The sequence below is a fragment of the Lissotriton helveticus genome, chromosome 3_1, assembly GCF_964261635.1.
Source record: "Lissotriton helveticus chromosome 3_1, aLisHel1.1, whole genome shotgun sequence".
In the NCBI taxonomy this organism is placed as follows: domain Eukaryota; kingdom Metazoa; phylum Chordata; class Amphibia; order Caudata; family Salamandridae; genus Lissotriton; species Lissotriton helveticus.
Window position 1 is genome coordinate 1570914688 of NC_136061.1, and position 20550 is coordinate 1570935237.

Sequence of the window (20550 nt, forward strand, 5' to 3'; positions counted from 1 at the left end):
AGTCATGGTTGGAAATGGATCGCTGATCATGAAGATCGCATAGCATTATATGCTGGCCATATCCTACTTTACTTGGTGAACCCAGCGCAGAGCGGGCCCACTCTCTCCATCTTTTACACTGCTTTGGGGCGGCATAGGTTCTTAGATTAAACCCTACTAAATAGGCACTGCCTCCCCTGACCTCCTCCTGAGACGGCTTTGACTGGCAGGATGCTAAACCCATCCGGTGTCTTAGCTTTAAATACCTGGGGGTCTGGGCTGCACTGCACACCAAGCTTGCATGGTCTCTCAACATAGAGCCCCTAACACAGAAAGCCAAAGCCAACCTAGTTAAATGGCAAACACTCCCACTAAATGTAATGGTACGTATTGCCCTTTATAAAATGATGATTCTACCTATTTCTTTACATCTTTCAAAACTTGTCCCTCCTCATACAGCAGAAATGGTTCCGGACACTGAATAGGGTATGCGATCTCCTTTTTATGGTACAGTACTAAAACTCGCCTTTCATTTACACATTGTCAATGAGGGCCCTACAATGGTGGATTGGGGATGGACAACCACTACCTGTATCACTTAGCTTCACACCTCCTGGTTATCCATGATAAGTTTTATGGGGGATGGTAAGAGCATGCCTATCGTCTGGAGCTAACCATTATGTGGTTCCCTAAACTTCTATCCATGCTGTATGGATCTCCCATCCCAAACTCCTCGGCATCTGTGAAAAAATTATCCCTACGAGCGTGGAGGGCAGCCTTACGGCACACCCACTCGGTCACCAGACTCATGCAGCAAACACCTTTCTGGCATGGGACCTGGTTGAGGGAGGTTGCGTTTTCATGGTTTTTTGGGCAATGGGACCTTATTAGGATCTCACAACTTGTAGACGTCTGGTCGGGAACACATTTGTGATCATATCAGAAACTTCAAACTACATATTCCCTAACCCATACACAGTTTTATGAATAATTTAAATTGAGACATGAACTTTAGCTGCATTTTTCCCAAACTGACTCACACCCTGAGTTCAGTCCACAGGAGGCTAAGCTATTGATGGGAAATTTAGGCAAAGGGGGAGTCTCTTAAATTTACCAAACCTTGATTATTAACACAAGAGGCAACCTGAACCACCTCAGGAGTCGGTGGGAGGCGTGGCTGAGGCCTCTGGAGGATTACGGTTGGCGTGATGCACTGATGGTGCTGAGACTGACCACAAGCTACACCTGTCCAAACATACTACTTTTATGAAGCTAGATTCATCAATGTCCCAATCTGCGATTCCTTAATTGCGAGAAAAAGCGAATCGCAAATAAGGAATCGCAGATTGGCATTCATGAACAATTGCGAGAAAAAAAAGCGAATCGCAATCGGCCGCAATCGCCGATTGCGATTTGCCGAAAAACGCTAAATATTCGCACAACCGGCCGAAATGCGTTTAGAAATTGCGATATCGCAAAAACGGGAAGTCGCATATTGAGCCCAGTGATGACATCACAACCAGGAAGTAGGCAGGTTCCACCCTCATTCAGGAGTGAGAGCCTGTACAGGGAGCATCACATTCAGAGGTCCCCTCCAGTGTGCCTACAGGAGTTGTGCAGGACACACCTCAGTGTCAAGCATGACTGAGGAAGCTGCAGCTGGATCTGCTAGTGAGCGCAAAAGAAAGATCAAATTTTCAGAGCAGGAGCTAGAGTTCCTGATAGAAGGAGTCTGCAAGGACTACAATCGCCAGTTTGGCAAAGATTCGAGGAGGGTGGCCGAGGCGGACAAAAGGCGGCTATGGTTGCGCATCCGCGCAAAAGTTAACTCTGTGGGGGTGCCCCAGCGCTCCGTGGACGAACTCAAAAAACGGTGATATGACCTCAGAGGGAGGTCAAAGGAGAGGATAGCGGAGAGGCTGGGGGAGCGTGTGGCGACAGGTGGAGGGGAACCCACTGTCCCACCGAATACACCACTGGAGGACCGAGTGGAGGACACAATTAATCCACAGGCATGTGTGGGTGTGACACAGCTTGACTCCTCTCGACCCACACCGGACACACCAGGTAAGTTCCATGCGACTGCGACCCCCTGTCCCCTAACAATGTCCAATACTCCAGAGCCTCCCGTATCAAAGCCCAGTCATGCAGCCAAAGCACACCACTAAAGCCCTAATGCATTGTCGGACATGTAGTCTGACCACTTTTACCATCTTGCCCCATTAAGCCACACATGTTTAGTGAGAGTCAATCCTGTAGCCAGTCAGGGAATGGTAGTCTGCATGCATGTAGGAAGTCTAAATGGGTACGAAACATGTCACTAATCAACGTCCACTTTACATCACAGGTGGTGCAGATGTCCCAAGCACTGACAGCGATGGCCTGGTCATGGACATCACGGAGGACACAGAGGGAGACGCAAATCTCTCCCCACAGCCCGGACCATCTGTGCAAGTTCCCGCACCGGCGCTCATCACACCACCTGCCCCTGTGGCCAGTGCCACCCCTGTGCCAGCACGCGCTGCTGTAGCACTGCCTCTCACACAATCCCCAGTGGGACAACCTACACCAGCTCCAGTTCGCCAACCAACCCGCCGCCCTGCGGCTGTGAGGAGCCAGTCCAGCGGACTGGTGAGGGGTCAGCGCTCCAACATTTCCCGTGCTGGTAGGGGGCTAAATCTGCAAGCAGGTGGCCTATCCATCGAGCGCAGGATGCTGCATGTGCATCAGACACAGGCACGTCATCTTGGGGCCATCCACCTGCAACTGGACAAGACTGCCCGAAATGTTGCATTGATGTCTGAGCGGATGACAGCTGCCATGGAGGCCAACACAGAGACCATTAACAGGCAGCGGGAACTCAATCGCCGCAGACACCGCCAACTGCTGACCCGCCTGTCGGCGTACAGGCGCTCGAACTACTACATCGGCAAAGCTACCTCGCAGCTCTCGCGACGCTCCTTGGCAATGCAGGTCCAAATGGTCCAGTGCTGCCAGGACGTCGCGACAGCTCTAGAGCATGTGGCTACTGCAGTCCAGGCCATGCAGGCTGCCAACCATGGCCGGGGGGTGGGGAGGACGACACAAGTGAGGCTACATCCAGCCATAGCAGCCAGTCCATCCCTCCGGTGGTAGCACCCCGCCGCAGCAGCAGGCCCTCTGCTGCCTCACGTCCTAATCAGGAGGACGATGGGGAAAGGAGGCTGGGAGCATCTGCCCGGAGGCGCCATTGAACATTGACATTGACGGGCCATGCTGCTGGTACAAGCATGCCCTCCTGAAGGACAGGCATATGACGCAATATGTCAGTGATGTACAAGTTAGCTGAATGCCAAGTTTGTTGTGATTTAACAAATACAATTGGTTTGACTACCTTAATCTGACTAATGTCATTCTTAATGTCCTCATGCATGAGTCAAGTAATGGGTGTGGGGAGTGGGTGCACTAGAAACAGTTAATAGTGATGTGGTTGCGGCGCCTGTGTCCTTCAGCAGGATTCCCCACGTGCATGACGTAAATGTGGAGGTGGGCGGTTGTCCCCTTCCGACTCACTGCCAGAGATGTCAACAGAGTTCCTGCGCTTGGTAGCAATGTTGTGAAGGATCGCACACACGACCACGATGCGGCAGCAGACCTCAGGATCGTATTTCATGGCCCCACCTGTCTTCTGCAGTATGCGGAACCTGCTTTTCAACAGGCCAAATGTCCTCTCAATACAGTTCCTTGTGCGAATGTGTGATGCATTAAATCGCCGTTGCTGTGGAGTGGCAGGGTTGAGGTATGGGGTGAGGAGGTACTCACGGAGAGCATAGCCGCTGTCACCTGTATGTAAGGAGCAGAGGGTGAGTGCCTGTTCTGCGCAGCTACATGATCACAAAGTACACATTTGGGGCATGTGTACTTACCTAGTATGTGTCCTTCCCCAAAGTCTCCCCTGGCCAATCGTGTGTGGATGCCGCTGTGCCTGAAGATGAAGGAGTCATGTGTGCTCCCCGGGTACTGTGCCACAATGTCCGTGATTATTGTTTTGGCATTGCACACCATCTGGATGTTGAGGGAGTGGTAGCTTTTCCGGTTGCGGTACAAGTACTCCGTCTCAGCAGGTGGGCAAATATGGACGTGCGTACAGTCAATACATCCAATGACGTGTGGGAATTGAGCTACATTGTAAAATTGCAGCTTTGTATCATTGAGGTCCTGTTGGCTGGTGGGGAATTATATATAGTGGTGTAGCCGGGTCAGCATTGCCTCCAGGAAACTCCTTAGGCAGCGGGACATGGTGGGCTGGGATACCCCCCTGCAACTACGACCATCCCCTGGAAGCTTCCGGAGGCCAGGAGGTGCAGGCAGCACAATACCTGCACATGTGTGGGCACGGCATTGGTCCTCCTTGTAGAGTGCTGCATCAGGGGGTCTAGGACCCGGATGAGCTTGATTATCATGGCCCCACTCAGGCGGTACTTGGCATAGATTTGCTCCCTGGTTTGGCCCAGAAGGGTGACCCGCTGGCGGAATATCCGCTCCTGTATCCTCCGTCTGTTGCGTGCAGCTCGCTGCAGCCTACGCCGCCTCACCAGCATGTAAAGTCCAGGTATTGTGGGAATCACCAGGCTCCAGTTGCATGTCCTTAAATGTGTTTGGTCAGCCCTGCACCTGTTGGGAGTGACCTAACTGTTTTTTGAAAAAAAAAAATGTTCAGTACTGGTTACCACCTGATTTGAGTTCTTCTTAATTTGCGCGTCGCAAATAGCGATTTTCTCGTTTTTCGCTTTTAGCGATTTTTCATGAATGGCAATTGCGACTTTTTTGCGACTTCGCAATTGAATTAGCAGAATCCATGGCTTCTCGCTATTTCCGATTCGCAAATGCCCATCCTCCAGGATTCTGCGAATTTAATAGCGAATTCGCTATTTTTAAATTGCGAATTCGCAATTTTGGGTGTTTGGGTTTCTTGAATTCCTTCCCGTCAAATTGCGAGCGCAATTGCGAATTCGCAGCTATTGCGAACGCATTTTGGCTTCATGAATCTAGCTGATGGTTCCTATCTCTCTAGCTTGGCTCCACCGGGTGGAATTGCTTCCCGAGCCCTAATGCAAATGATGTGGCGATGCTCCTGCCGATTTTTATCATGTAGTTTGTCTGTGTCCTATACTTCAAGGGTGCCCGTCTGCAGTAGTGGAAGAGTTAACCGAGGTGCTATGATGGGCGGTCCCCCTCTCCCCCTCTCTCCCCTAATGTTCCTTATTGGGGGACTTGGGGGCTCGGGAGGTATGAGGGCTGACCAATCATTCTTAGGAACTGCCCTTATGGTCGCTAAACGAGATATTGCTTCCCTATGGAGGTGCCCTTCACCTCCCATGCTCTTACAGTGGCGCCAAGGGGTGGATTGGTGTGCACTGGAGGAGAAACCAGTCTGAGGCCCGGAGCTGCCCCCTTTAAACATGGCTGAGTATGGGGGGCAGTGGTTAGACCAATAACTTTATGGTACTGCTTAAGGGCGGGGATGGCATTGTCACTGCTGCTTTGTAATGATGTTTTGTGTTGAATGATTGACAATGCCTTGCAATCAGAATATGTAATTTTCTCTGACAAGCCAAATGTGTGTCATATTGTTCTTCATTCTCTCGAAATTAAACTCAAAAAAATCTGTATTTCAAAAAAAGTTTTAGAAACTATTCCTATATATGTAAGTGTGGATGTTTGCTTCTTGAGACTAATGTCCCTAGTCTTGCCTGCAGTCCAGCCAGGACGAGCAGATCTCCAAAGATCTTATCCCAAAGAAGACCTCCTGGTCTGATGCTCAATAATGCGACAGCAACTCCTTCAAAGCAATTTCTGATTCCCATGCAACTGTAAGAGCCACCTATGAGGCCACACAATAAAGTGGCACTGTAACAAGGACACTAAATAGTGTGCGTATTGGACCCATTCCCCTGTGCTATGGATTCTGTCTGTACAATAGTTGCTGTCATAGTTGGGTATAGCATGTCAAACAGTGAGTTGTGTTTTTATCTCAATTCTCTTGTTTCATCGCTAGCCCAGCTTTTCTTGTAGCCTCAAGTACTTAGGGCCTAATTTGTGGAGTTTTGGCATAGGGCAGTCATCTTGATATGCTGCCATATGTCAAAGTGAAAGGCCAATATGGTGCATCCCTGCCCTTCCCCCCTGGGCTGGCACCCTTTCAGCAGCCTAGCCCAAATGCAGGCACCCTTGCACCATGGTGCAAGAGTACCTGTGCTGTTGGGAGGATTGTTTTTGTGCAGGACACATAGAAAGAGGAAAAATCAAGGAAAAATATAGTTATTTATCCTCGTTACTCCTCACCTCGGAAGGCATAAGGTTTTGGTGCTTCCCTAGGTTTACATGCTCTCGAACATGTGAGGAAGTGTCAAAATCCATGGGTGTTGTGTGGTAAAACCCACTGCAATGCCCATGGAACGCCTCCTGAGCACAGAGTAAGGCAGCACAGTGGTTTGCGCTGCCTTGCCTTTCTCCATATCTATGAAGCCATTCATAGCCACGCATTGTGGCTTTGTGTGGTTTCATTGATATGATTTTGAGAATCGCACCGCCAGAGCATCACAAAAAGTGATGCTCCGGCATTGCAAGGGGCTTGTAAACATGCCCCTCAGTCTGAGAATGTTATGCCACTTCTAATATATTGTTCTCCTTTGCTTCCAGCTGTTCCTGCCGGAGAACCAAATTGCTCAGTGGTTGCTACAGCACAAAATGAATACATCATGCTGTCCTGTGAGCTGGTTGGCGGGCTGCCGCGCGTCAAGCTGGACTGGGACACCAATGGACTGTCTGACAGCAAAGAATCCACCAACATTTATGTCATAAAATCCAATGCATCCTACAATGGGAAGTTGTTCACTTGCACTGCCCTGCACCCTCTGAATGCAGAAGCCAAGCACTGCCAGCTAAGACTAGGTATGTTAGTCCACAAAGTGCTTCTGATGAAATCACTCTTAGGAGAAAACATAGGTGGCAGTTATTACATCCCTCCTTACAAGCCATCATTACAAGTTGGCAAGTACACTATGCCTGTGGTGGATACTAATTGAACTGATTCAGCCAATTCTGTGTGACCAACTGTTTTTGCAAACAGAAAAATCTGGATTGCTGATCCTGGAAACCATCTGACTCCCTTTCTGCTTCACAGGGGAGAACACAGTGCTTCCCCTAGAATTGATCATGCCTGGCGAGCCCCCTGCTCGTCCACCCTGGCCCCAGCTCTCTGGTCCCTGACCCACAGCAATCCATCTGCCTATGTTGACCTGTATTTCAAAACAAGTGGTAAATGGCAGCAGAAAATGTTCTATTCATCAGCCGCAAAGCAGGAATGACATACAGAAAGGGACTGATGTTCCCGGATCTGATGTTATAACCATCCTTAGTGAAATAACGTGTGATGCCCCTGTAGTTTCCTTCAGGGATACCTTGAGGGCAGAGGGGGTTGGCGAATCCCTGATTGTGGCCCATGTTGTGAATCTGACCCCAGTTATCTCTGTACTGAACAAATGGAAACTAATGAGGCACACAGTGTATATTTATTATGTTTTGAAGGAAGTCTCTATAGCCCAGGGAGTAAATTATATATGTATGTGTTCTGGAGTTAACCCTGTTGACTCACCTTGAGCCCCTGCCTTTTGGAAGTGCATCCTTAAGAAAGTGATGTCCTGGGTAAAGAGTAACTGGTCAGTTGAGTTCAAGTAACCCTGGACACTAGAGAGTGTGGTGCAGAGAAAAGGCAGGTGAATGGCAAGAAAGCAGTTGACGAAGTGGTCATTTTGTTTCGTAATGTGGTGATTGTCTCACGCAGGGCTTCTAAGGGGACCCCCTTCAAATATCCCCCTTCTTTCACTCCAATGCACTGCATTTTCATCCTACTTAGTGCCACATGATCATAAAGCTGCTTTCGTAGACTGTGCAGCTATTAAGGTAGCAGCCTACCCATAAATTCTGTCTATACCATAAACACTATGGGCCGGATTTACGAGTATGGCGGTCCACAGACTGCCAGACTCATGAGGGTGAGGCAGTGGTGGTCTCCCGACCACCCTATTATGATTTGGGTGGCCGGACCACCACAGACCTGCCGTAGCCACGAGGGAACTGCATTTCCTGGCAGTGTTGCAGTGGTCAGGAGGCTGCATTATGATTGGCAGGACCGCCACGGTCCCGCCAAGCATATCACGTTATCTCTCCACCGACGGTGTCATGGAGGTTCCACCTTCATGAACACTGTGGCAGAGAGTACAGAAGGGGGGCCTTGTGGGACCCCATATGTCACCTCTGCATGGGGATGCACACAGGGGGCACAACATGTGCCCCCTGTTTGCATGTGCCCTAGTTCCTGCACAGCATTGACTGAAAAGTCCATGCTGTTTAGTAACTGTTTTGGGCACCGCTGTGGGAATGACAAAAATCAGCCCGCCAGATAGGAGGAAACTCCTAATCTGGCGGGCGGTCTGACCGCAGCTTTTGTGGTGCGGCGGCAGCTGGACCAGGAGCTGCACCGCCAAAGTCATAATCAGGCCCTCTGTGTTAATTTATGGTGAGAATGTACTTATTATCGACTCTCAAAATGAATGCAACCCACTATAAATAGCACTTTTATTAAAGATGAGGTTTTAGGTTGACTCTCTTCACCCACACTTCCTTCCTTTTTATCCCAAACTTCATTTCAATTCATCACTTAGGAAAGTAAATGTAATGCTATTTTCACAAACCTAATATTCTCAATACTACTATTGTGTTGTGGTATCTGTATACATACTGGGACTAGTGTCTGACTTTCCGAGGTAGAGAAGGATCTGGATGGCAAAATCCTCTGCTCTGCTTGATGGTTACAGTTACACCCTTTCAAATGTCCTTTTCAATGTTAGGTTATTTCTTTAATTAGTGGCCAGGTCGAAGTGGTTTGTTGTACCTTTCATCTTTGCCAATCACACCAACAAGCACTGTTCTGCCAGTCTACCAGCTTTGAACTGTCCTCGGTAATCTGTTAAAGTGAAAGGAGGGGCCCCAGACCCAGGGATTTGGTGGGAATTCATCATTCTTGTGATAATATCGGCCAGTCAATGTGCTTGTCATTCCTGTATTGTGGGAAAGGCCGTCTACCCCCACTTGTTATTGTACAATAAGAAAAGGATGATTTGGAATGTTAGAAAATAAAGTTTTAAATTACTGAATTAAGGACACAGTCATTATTTAAACAACGTACAGTCCACACACGTTTCCCCCTTGTTGGAGCACAGTCTTTGGGCTTTTTCAAGGCATATAAAACTACACCCAGAATTCAAAAGGGTGCCATATTTGCTTCTAAATGATGTGTGTGGTTCTGATGTCTGGGTCCTTAGCAGCACAGGTGGTTGATAAAAAGGAGTCCTGTTAGTTCCAGTGGCTTTTGTTACAAGGGACCGATTTTGTAGCACTGCTGCAAAACCAGCCCCTAGTAACAAAAATAGCCCCCACCTTTCCAGCCTACGAGGGGAAATGCCCCTTGGCCGCTACAGCCAGTCTGGCCCTGGGTATATGACTATCAGAAGGCTAGCTCAAAACAGGAAAGCTTGTCTGAAAAGTCATGGCTTAAATATTTTTTCTGAATTTCTTGAGATTGAGTTTGTGGCAAAAATGGTCAGGAAGTGAGTTTCATACTGGGAAAGATTTTAGTGCAAAACTGCTTTCTCCGGATTTCCCCTTCTGAAATCTGGGAGTGAAACAGCAGCGGCTCCTTCACTAAGGCGTAGGAGCGTCGCCCTACAGCTCTGGGAGCAGTTTAAAAAGGAAAACAAAAATGATAAGGAGCAAAAAAAAAATTTTATTATAATTTTTCTCGAATTTTTCATTTAAATGTTTTTATTTATATATCTTTATTAACATTTAACATGGTTTTGGCAAGACATGTATACATTCTCGAAGCCATACACTAAATTATGTCATATAATCGTAGACGCAAGTGTAGAGAGGCTGTTTACATTCCACAGCTTCGTATTAGTTTCATAACGAACACTCTAGCCCTATCGACGTGGGCCTTGTGGCATTAATCCCTAGTTCTATAGAGTCTATCTGCCTTGTCCAGTTCTTAAGTACATTCAAAAACATTTCTGCAACAAATTACCCCAACTTCCGTCTCCCTCCAACCTATAACTTTAGCCCTCCCGACCCCCCTATCTGGCATACTTCTCTATAATATAGCATCTGGGTGTCTGCTAATTGTTTATTTCACTGCATCATCCAGCACCTCTTTTATGTAATAACCAATGTTATTATCATTTTAGTTTTCTGTTACTGCTTAGGTGAGGGGTGGACTGGGCTGGCCAGAGCAGGGGACAGGGGGACTCTAAAGTGCGCATGATGGTTTGGCTTGCCGTCTTGGTTCGGCCAAACAATCATGCGTACTTTGCATGTTCTTCACTGGCTGTAATGCACAGCCTGGGTGGAGAACATGCACAGCCTCCCAGTCCCTCTCTGAGTGGCGAACCACTGTGCTCAGACCAATCAGAAGGCTGCTCTAAAGAAACTTCATGATTGGCTAGAGGAGACTGGGAGCTTCCTGGTTCCTGCATGTTTACTCAAGAGCAAAATGGGACTGAGAGGCAGCGGTCGGTCAGCCTGCAGGTAAGTGTCTTTTTTTATTAATTTACCGCCACCCTCCCTGCCTCACCACCCCATTAAGTAGCAGCCGCCACTGGAGTGATATGAAAGTAGAACGCACAGCATTGCCTTCTGAATTCAGTCATGCAAAACTTTATGTGCTAGCATTCCAAATCCTTTTGCTACTGGGAATTGTCTTTAGCCTGCTTTACATTGCTTTCTATCCAAAGTGCCAGGTAGAGAGAAGGGCAGAGGCACAAGGGTTCAAGGCAAACAGGTACATATCTCTGCTGAGGAAGAGGAGGGTCAGGGCAGGGTGGAATAATTGGGGAACCAGGGAACTGACTGATATAATTGCAACAGAGAAGTCTCAAGAGAGGAGTAACGCATTACTGAAGAGGAAGGATTATGTTGAGGTGGTCATGTTTTGTATGGATACTATGCAAGTAATATGGATTTATTTCCACAGACTAAGGGCCATAAATTTGAAGCGTAAGCCACAAATACGTCCCTGTTTACTTCCAGTAGTCATGTTGGTAGCATATAAGGAAAATTCAACTATTTGTCATTTGTAATCATTATTATATGTATCATTCACTTTTACAGAATCACCAAGTCTTGAGACTGAGAGACACCAGGTGTCCATCATGGAAGGGAGCAGCATCCAACTGCCGTGTCTCCTTACTGCTTCCAACCCATCTTCGAAAGTCTTCTGGTACGACAATAAAAACACGGCCATCAGCCAAGACTCTCAGAAATACGGAGTCAAGCAAGAAGCTCACTGGTCCAATCTGACCATCAGAGACACCGAGTGGAACGTTGATGGTGGCAACTACCAATGCTCCGCCGTTAATGCTGTTGGAAGTACTACAGTCGCTGTGAAGCTTCAAGTTATGAGTAAGCCACTCATTGCAATTTCCTTGCAAATTAATTTATTTCGATAGGCTTACGCAACTGTGCTTCATGTAAAAGATTAAATGAGATGCCCCTTGGGTCACGATGAGGCTAGCAAACAGGAGGTAGAAAAAAATGTAAAAGCCAAGCCTCACCCTCAATTTGGAATGGTTACTTTTAATTCCTGATTACTTCGGGAACTCTGTGACCTAGAGCACCCACTGTCTCCACTTTGAACCGTTCAGGATTGGTTACAAGAAGTGTCATACTGAGCTTTTAAACAGAATTTCAGTATGGCAATATTTCTTTAAGTCTACATGTATTCTGATGTTTCTGCACTCTCTGTTTGCGGCATCATTTGTCTATGTATCAAATGTCCCTACCTCTTTGAAGCCTGCACCCCACCTTGGCTATTAATATTGTGGTGCAAACTATTACTTTACAAAATGAGAGGCTGCAACCTAACCTCCAAGGAGTCACACTGCTTTAAACCCACATAATAATGATCCTTACCTCAATCTTTCCAACAATTACTTAAAACAATTTCCAAAATGCTTCTAAAATGTATACACTTATTTAATACATATTATAGCTTGTTTAAACCATTTTCTGCTCAGTTTTCACATTTAAAATCCACGCATCTTCCTATGTACGCTCTTTCTAGTTGACTCTCTCTGTTGTTTTTGCTCAATTTTCATTCTTTCTCCTTCTCTTCACTGAACCTGGCAGGCCTCTGCCCCCACCATGTTATTCCCATCCAATATTATCTGCTATTGCCAGCAGGGAGAAGAGGGTTATAAAGAACAAACAAATCTGTGTTGTGGGAAAGACTTCTAGTGCACAGGACAAGCGGAATCATTGGAAACAGAGAAAGAAATTGCATATTGCGAGATGAACATATATATTAGAGGTGTTAAGCATGAAAAACATTCGGTCTCGATTTGTCTGGCTTTCAGAGACATAGAGTGGAATAATGTCTCTGCTGGTTGAAATTGGTTTAACCCAATATTTTGCCTGGGGTATACATTAATCACACAATATCAGGGAGATGTAGGTAATGGCAACAGGTAAAAATGCCTATTATTACCCCTCTTACTTGCATTGGTGTTAGAGTAACTGGCCAATAAACAGCTGAAAGCGCATTCAATGCAAGTGGTCAGTGGCCAATGTTCTGCGGAAAGCCCTGACAGGTAAAGGGATTTTGATTTGCCACACAGAACAAACTATCTCAATATTTGCATTTGACATATCGGCGTACTTATGGAACACAGAGTCAGAAATCATTGACTACTTCAATTGGATGGGCTACTGCATTGGTTTGGCACTCCCTCTCCAATTTGAAATCACAGTTTTACTTCAGTCTGGTCATAGAGATTATGTAAAAAACTGAATTACCTCTGTGAAATATGAAACTCTTTTGTACTTTTTAAGGAAAACGTTTCTAACAACAGCATAGCACACATGAATACCTTAATTAAAAAAACAATAAATCAAGTAAAAAAAGTCCTTTCTCTATTCTGGTAAAAGGACAATTGTGCCCAAATATTATTGATGCAGAGATAAAAATATAAAACAAAATCAGAAGCACTAAATCTCTTGATCTCTAGATAATAGCTAACAAACTCTTACACAAATTCTCACCATTAGTTTAGACTTTTAAGAGCTATTTCCAAATATTGAGTAAGTAATTACAACTCATATTTGAGACATAAGCATCAAAAAATGTTGATGCTTGAGAAGCTGTACGGATACAATACTGTTTAAGTCATTACTAAGATTACGCCTCTTAAAAGCAATCAACCCCGAACAAATAAAAAAATACAAGCGTTACTGTTTCTGCGTCCAGAGCACATCAGAGGCACCATTTATTATCAGAATTCTTCCTTATCAAAAGACTGAAATTTGGTAGAGGAATTATGCATAACCAAAACCTCATATATATCTCATATAAATTAAAATCCATAGTTTCTATTAAGAGTTGAGTTGATGTAGTTTTAAAGAAACATAGTTAATGCTAGTGGAGCAAATGTATAATAATATTTAAGTAACAACAGATCCATTTCAGGACAATCATTTCACTATCAGGCTTGATATATGGATCGTCAGCTTTTCTTTTGATGCGTGGGGTGCTTCTGGAAAGAGTATGTTAACCGCAAATTGATTTTCTAATTACCGTAGAGTACCACATTATAATCACTATTATGCATGGTAATCTTTTGTAATATTAATCGAGAAATTGAGCCTGCAAATATATTTTAAGGTTGAAGCTTATAGTTTCAATAGTTTCAATCTAACTTTCTAGTTTTAAAACTGACCACCACTCTACCTAATGTCAGTTTAACTAATGATTGTGGAGTAGAAGAACACAAGTAAATAAAATGTCTTAGGCCATTACATTCATTTAAGTTAATATTTTTCCTTGGACTCCATAAATTGATTGTCTCTGTATTATGACATACTGACAGTTATTAAATAAAAAGATCTGAGATACAGCTTCAAAGATAAGCCCCGCACTGCTTAATATACTCTTTTTAGATTTGAAAAAGTGGTGGAGATCTTTGAGTTTATTAAGGCAAATTGCTCCTACCAAGCTAACAAAAAAGTAATTATCATTCCCAAGTAACTGTAAGATTTTGCTTAATCAATCTTGATACTACTTGTGGAGCAACATATCTACCAGCCCATTATCTATATTTTTGTCTTCATCATACTAATGTCAAGGATATTTTAAACATTATCTGTCTCAGTCCTGCCAATTAGTCCATAAAGGCCAACTCATTGCAATATAATACTAATTATATGATTTTTGAAGAAAGGCTTGGTGGTAATCAATGAACCATTCTTAAAATAGAAGGTACATACATCACCTAAAGATTAAAGAGCGTATGTCACAGCATACAGGCCTGGTTAGGGCTACAGTTTCTCGATATCATAGTATGCTGTTGCCATTCATACCATTGTAAATTATAACACTGGTTTGAAATAAAGTGCTTAAAGTTTTAAAAGTATTGGATCTATTCCTAGCCAATTGAGGTTATGTCTTTGTTGTTGTCTGTGTACTTGGTTGAAAGTGTAGGAAAAGTTAATCATAAAGCAAGAAATATATTTTTCCAGTATATTTACTTTTTGGCTGGTAAGTAGATCGTATTTATATTGCCTATGGTAAATGCACTGAATCTGAATCCTGCTTCTCTAACAGGAGTACGTATTTGATCACTATCCAATCATTAACTTATTGAAGAATAAACTTGGCAAACAATTTCCCAACACAACCAAAAAGGGTAGTCATACTAAAATGACTTGTGAGGTAACATGACCCTTTGTATATGTTGTTATAAGGTTATTGCCAAGCCAAGAGTCAGGCACAGTAATATTTTCTATTCTTTTTTGAGAAGCGGCACTAACCTATCTGCCTAAAATGTTGAGTTTAATTTCAAGATATCAGTTACACCATTATCTCTTGGCACCCAAGACTTTTTCAAACAATATTTGGATTCTAAATCTATTGTTTGTATTTTGTATATCTGATGTATTCCAAGTACAATAAGCAATTAATGCATGAATTCCACATAAGAATAAAGCAAGAGCTTTCTATCCTTGTTTAGGTACTGACTTGACTATTGATGTTGGTTTGTTTGAACTGTTAAAACAAGGAGTCAAAAAACTCTTGTGTTTTTTTTATTAAGCTCTTCTGCTCCCATATGAAACTAGTATGTGCTTGTACAGTTTGTTCAATTGCTGTACAATTTTCTATCTCTGCTAGTGCTTACATTGCAAATACAGAAAGATTATAGTTTAATGTGTGTCAATCCTATTTTCAGCATCGCTTGTACATTTCATTTATTTAGCATTAAGGCGTGTTCCACAATGTTTGAATAGGTTCCTCTTTTTCTAGTAGTCTAGAAATTCGTAGAAAATAATTAAAGTACAGTTCCCAACCACACTCCATTCTGAAGAATTAATTAGTGTCTCAGATACTATTGCACCAATTTCAAACTTCTTCTTATTGTACCATTTACTAAGCATTGTTTTTATATCAATAGACAAAAAAACCTGGTGGCCATTTCTGGTCTATTTACATTCATTTAGCATTAAGAAGTGTGTTCCACAATGTTCTAATTGCATCCTCATTGTCTAGTAATTTAGAAATTTGCAAAAAAAGAATCAAAGTACAGTCCCTAAGCAAACTACATTCTGAAGAACTAACTAGAGTCTCAGATACTATTGCACCTAATTGCACCTAATCCAGTCTTCTTCTTACTCTAACATTGACTTAGCGTTGTTTTTATATCAATAGACCAAAAAACCTGGTGGGCGTTTCTGGTCTACACCACAATTTCTACGGTATTCAACCTAATTGCCAATACTTCTAAGGCCCTCATAGTTATAATGTGCACATGATGTTCACTATGTGTTTGTGATGACACAATACATAACATAGATTATTCAACCAAACCCTAGGATGAACCAGCTTACTTTGAGGCTAGCGAGAACAATATTATAGTCTATTCTGTCCAATTATTTTCTTCTCTTTATCAAAATATTGCTAAAGAAAGGACAAAGGCACTCATTCGTACCCACAAATACGTTTCTTCATGGGGTCCTTCTCACCATGACCATAGTTCTGGTCCATGGCGGGCTCCTGTGTGACCCCCTGATGTTGAGATGTATTTGCTCATGATTATTTAGATTACACAGTGTGCACGATTAATTGTCAAATGTCTTAAAGTGTGTACTCACTTTGTACAGTCCTCATAATTAGTTGCACTGATCAAGGGATGGGGCAACAATTAAAAATGTATATGGGATAGTTAATGCCTTATTCATATTTTCTGTTTGTCTCCCTTTCTTAAAGTTAAAAATCACGGCCAAGAAGTGTTTGTGCTTTGACCCATATGGTGTCGCCGTTCTTTTTTTGCCGTGTCTAGTGCCCACCCACATCATGTCAATTCATCAGGACAGATCCCTAAATGTTCTTTCCCTTCCGATTTTGTAGTTCATCCTATAGAAAATGTGTTGTGTCAAAAATAAATTAATTTAGGTTTATTTTATCTTGTGTGGTGCAGTGTGACACGCCTTGTCGATTTTTATTCCAGTCACAGGACTGACCCAATAACTTTTATTGCCAACCAACTTGGTCGGATACTCCTAACACAGATGACGCATTTCATTCACATCTCCTGTGAATAGAGCAGACTCACCTCACAGTCATGTGCTTTAACTATAATTTTAAAAGCAGTCTATGAAAAATATAAACTAATCGATGTATGTGTAATCTGAAATCCTTTGGATTTTACTTGTAAAATTAGTATGACATGCTGGCAATCCTTTGCACTCCATCCATTATGTCATCTCTGTCACAGGGATTCCAAAGATGTACAAATAGTTTTACCATGTTTAGAGCTAACATCTATATTACTGATTACATCATTAATTCCTCAGAAATTATTTGCCTTCTTATTGAGTTCATCTTCTTGGGAAAAGGAGACAGGTCCCAGTTAGTGCATTTGTAACAGCTGTCCATGTAGCACTGTAGTTCAGTTGCTGCTCTTCATAAGTACCGCTTGACTAATTCTAAAGTTAGAGCTTGCAGGATATAAGGAGGGTGGGGTGGTAACCAATAACGTTGCTGATAGGATCCTAGGCTGCAACTCCAGAGTCTCTGACAGAGGTTACTGCTTCAGTTCACCGTGAGTAAAAAAAAAAGTCCATACAAGTAACCCCTTTATAAACACATATCAGGGTCTCCAAAGTGGCTGTGGGTTTCGTGTCCATATTGTCTAAGTGTTTGTATACATTTCGCGATAGTATGTTTGCAAAAATGTGTTGCTATCCCATTTGCTTTGGGGAAGAAGTAGAGTACAGTTAAGTACAATGAAGAAGTGAAAAGAGGATAGGAGGAGTCTGACTGTTCCCCGCAGTGAGAGGGATGTATGTCATTGTAACGCATGCTTTCACTCCGCATGCCATTACAACGCAACTTTTACAACGCAAGTCGTTACAACGACTTGCGTTGGGGGGCGCTGGTGGGTGGAATAGTTTAATTTACTATTCCAACTCCAGTCCCCGTGGATAGCAGGGAAGGTGTTGGATAGTAATTAAACTATTCCCTATCCTAGAGCGCCCTCCAGCGCAAGTCGTTGTAATGACTTGCGTTATAATAGTTGCGTCTTAATGGTAGTGCGGAGTAAAAGTTGCGTTGTAAAGGATGTTTCCCCAGTGAGAGCTATTATCTAGCACTAAAGCTGCAGTACAATGTGGGCTGGTTTGCAGAGATAGATCTTACTGACAGTTTTGCTCCCGATAGAGAACCTCAGTAAGATAATGATTTCCCCAGAACGTTGTAAAGAATATTCAGTGCACTTTCAGTGCCCAAACAATGGCAACAATGTGAAGAAAATTACACTAGTGGGACCAAGGCTGGAAAAAGTGCCATTGTGGGTCTTTAATAAATTCAAGAGAGCAACAATGGATAGGGGTGCAGCCAGATAGAAAATTAGGGGTTGCACGTCTGTGGGACCTAGTTCTCGATGGAAAATTTGTATCATTTTTAGAAGTCCAGAAAAGACTTTGGCCACTCCCCGCACAGGTTGGGCATTACGGCAGAACACTGAAGGCACTCAAGACATCTGGCTCAGTGTTCTGAGTGTACTTGAAGCACCTCGATTGACAGCTGCTTCAGCAGTTAGACCTTCTCCTACTTTATAAAGTAATTCAATTGAATATGGGAAAGTGGGGCTGAAAGCGCAAGATATAATTGAAGGAGAATTGTTAAGGGACAATAAACAGACAAGGAATAGTGGAGGGCTTGTGTGCAGGAGTCGAAAGCATAGAAGGGAAACCTGCAGTAAAATTACTCAATTCAACTGCTTGCACTGAACATATCCAACACCACACACACTACGCAAAATAGACACCTCAAGACCAAGCTTGTGCTCTAAGTTTCAGATTGGCTCTGAGGAGTCTCTACATATGATATGGAGCTGTCCCAAACTGAGTGAATTTTGGCAACTGACAGTATACAGGATTCGAACTGCTACAGGCATTGGAGTCCCTTAGGGGATCAAAGCTTGTATACTGGGAGTAATTCCAGTACCTATTAAAAATTAAATAAGCCTCAAAGCAGCAGTACTAGCATATGCATTGGCTAAGAGACAATTTTCTACTAAATGGATGAGTTATAAAGCACCTACCATGGCACAGTGAGAGATGTCTGGAAGACTGTGGTACAGCAGAAGAAATGTATCTCAGACTAGTTAGAAAATACACTAAAGTAGAAGAAGGCTATCTCAATCCCAATCATCTCAATCAGGTCCTGCTCATAAGGGAGGCAGATGAACTGAAGTGGAGTACTGAGTATCCCAATTTTTTGTCCTGCGAGAACAGCTGTAGGAAGAGCTTGACAGCATATGTGTGGCTTGGGTGATCGAGTCAAATAGAATCATCTGAATGGCTGAGACCAATTGTACAGGTTTGCAGATCTAGTGGAAAACTGCACATGTGTGTCAATTTGAGGGACCTCAATGAGATCATATGGATTGACCTAAATTCTTTGCCACATATAAATGAAATGTTCACAAGCATTAGGAATGTCCAATAATTTTCCTCCATAGATCAACCTAGTGCTTATCACCAAGTAACAAACACTCCGTCCATCATCCCCTTTTGTATCGCTTTGTTTGCCCTAAGTGTGGCAGGGTATGCTCAGACGTGAGTCCCTTGCTCACTTGGCCACTGGATTCAAGATAGCCTGGCTGATGAGGATTATGAATCCGAAACCGGTCCCAGGATGCTTGTTTCCGGTCCATGGAAGACATGGCTTGGCAGTTCGGGCTGGACTGTTCCCATGAGGCACAGGGTCAGACTGATTTGCATATAGCCATGTCTGAAATGGGGTGGCTGAGTGGGCTAAAGAATGGTGATGGATTAAACCCAGATCAGTTGACTGGGGGTGAATGTTTGATTTGCTCAAACGCTCCGTCCATCATCCCCTTTTGTATCGCTTTGTTTGCCCTAAGTGTGGCAGGGTATGCTCAGACGTGAGTCCCTTGCACACTTGGCCACTGGATTCAAGATAGCCTGGCTGATGAGGATTATGAATCCGAAACCGGTCCCAGGATGCTTGTTTCCGGTCCATGGAAGACCTGGCTTGGCAGTTCGGGCTAGACTATTCCCATGAGGCACAGGGTCAGACTGATTTGCATATAGCCATGTCTGAAATGGGGTGGCTGAGTGGGCTAAAGAATGGTGATGGATTAAACCCAGATCAGTTGACTGGGGGTGAGTGTTTGATTTGCTCAAACGCTCCGTCCATCATCCACTTTTGTATCGCTTATCACCAAGTACATCTGCATCTGGAATAAAAAACATCTCACGACATTCATAACGCCAGAAGGTGCTTAACAGTTTCTGCTGATGCCATTTGGTTTGTCATTGAGATCAGTTTTCCAGAGAGTCATGAGCAGTATTTTGAAAGATATCACAAATGTGCTGGTCTTCCAGGACAAAACCTTGGTTTGGGGGACAGACATAGAGTTTTCGTGTGTTGGGTGTGGTGTTTGAAAAATTGCAGGATGCTAGATTGACTGTCATCATTGACAAGTACAAGTTTGGGACGACATAAATGGACTACCTGGGTCGCACGTTGTCAAGAGATGGTATAGAATCAAAAATTAATTTACTTGAAGTGAACAAATCCACATTTTCTCCAACAGACAAATCGCAACTTTATTCTTCCCATGAAGTAGGCGAGTATCATTCAAAGTTTGTGCAAAATTCTTCTGACAAGGTGCATGTGTTGAGGAATTTGATGAAAAAGGGGTGCAGTATGAGTGGACATGTGAGTGTCATGCGGCGTTTGAAAGTATAAAACTTGGTATTGTAAAGGCAGTTGCCTTGAAACGACTTAGTCTTCAAGATGGCACCATACTGGTGGTACATGTGAGTGCCTATGGTCTTAGGGCTGTTTCTATGTAGAGAAAGAATGACCAGGGAAGGGTGGTTGCACTAGCCTCGCGGATGCTGAAGGTAGACGAGGGCTCATACTCGGTAATCGAAAGAGAGGCGTTAGCGTGC

General features: G+C 43.8%; 1 protein-coding gene across 1 annotated transcript in view; it reads left to right on the plus strand.

Moving 5' to 3' along the window:
- Positions 1–20550, plus strand: part of VSIG10L2 (V-set and immunoglobulin domain containing 10 like 2) — a 221496-nt gene that overhangs the window by 147860 nt on the left and 53086 nt on the right. Inside the window, exons 6-7 of the mRNA XM_078683409.1 lie at positions 6661–6912; positions 11188–11478. Of these exons, the coding sequence (XP_078539535.1) occupies positions 6661–6912; positions 11188–11478 (543 nt within the window). The remainder of the gene's footprint in view (positions 1–6660; positions 6913–11187; positions 11479–20550) is intronic.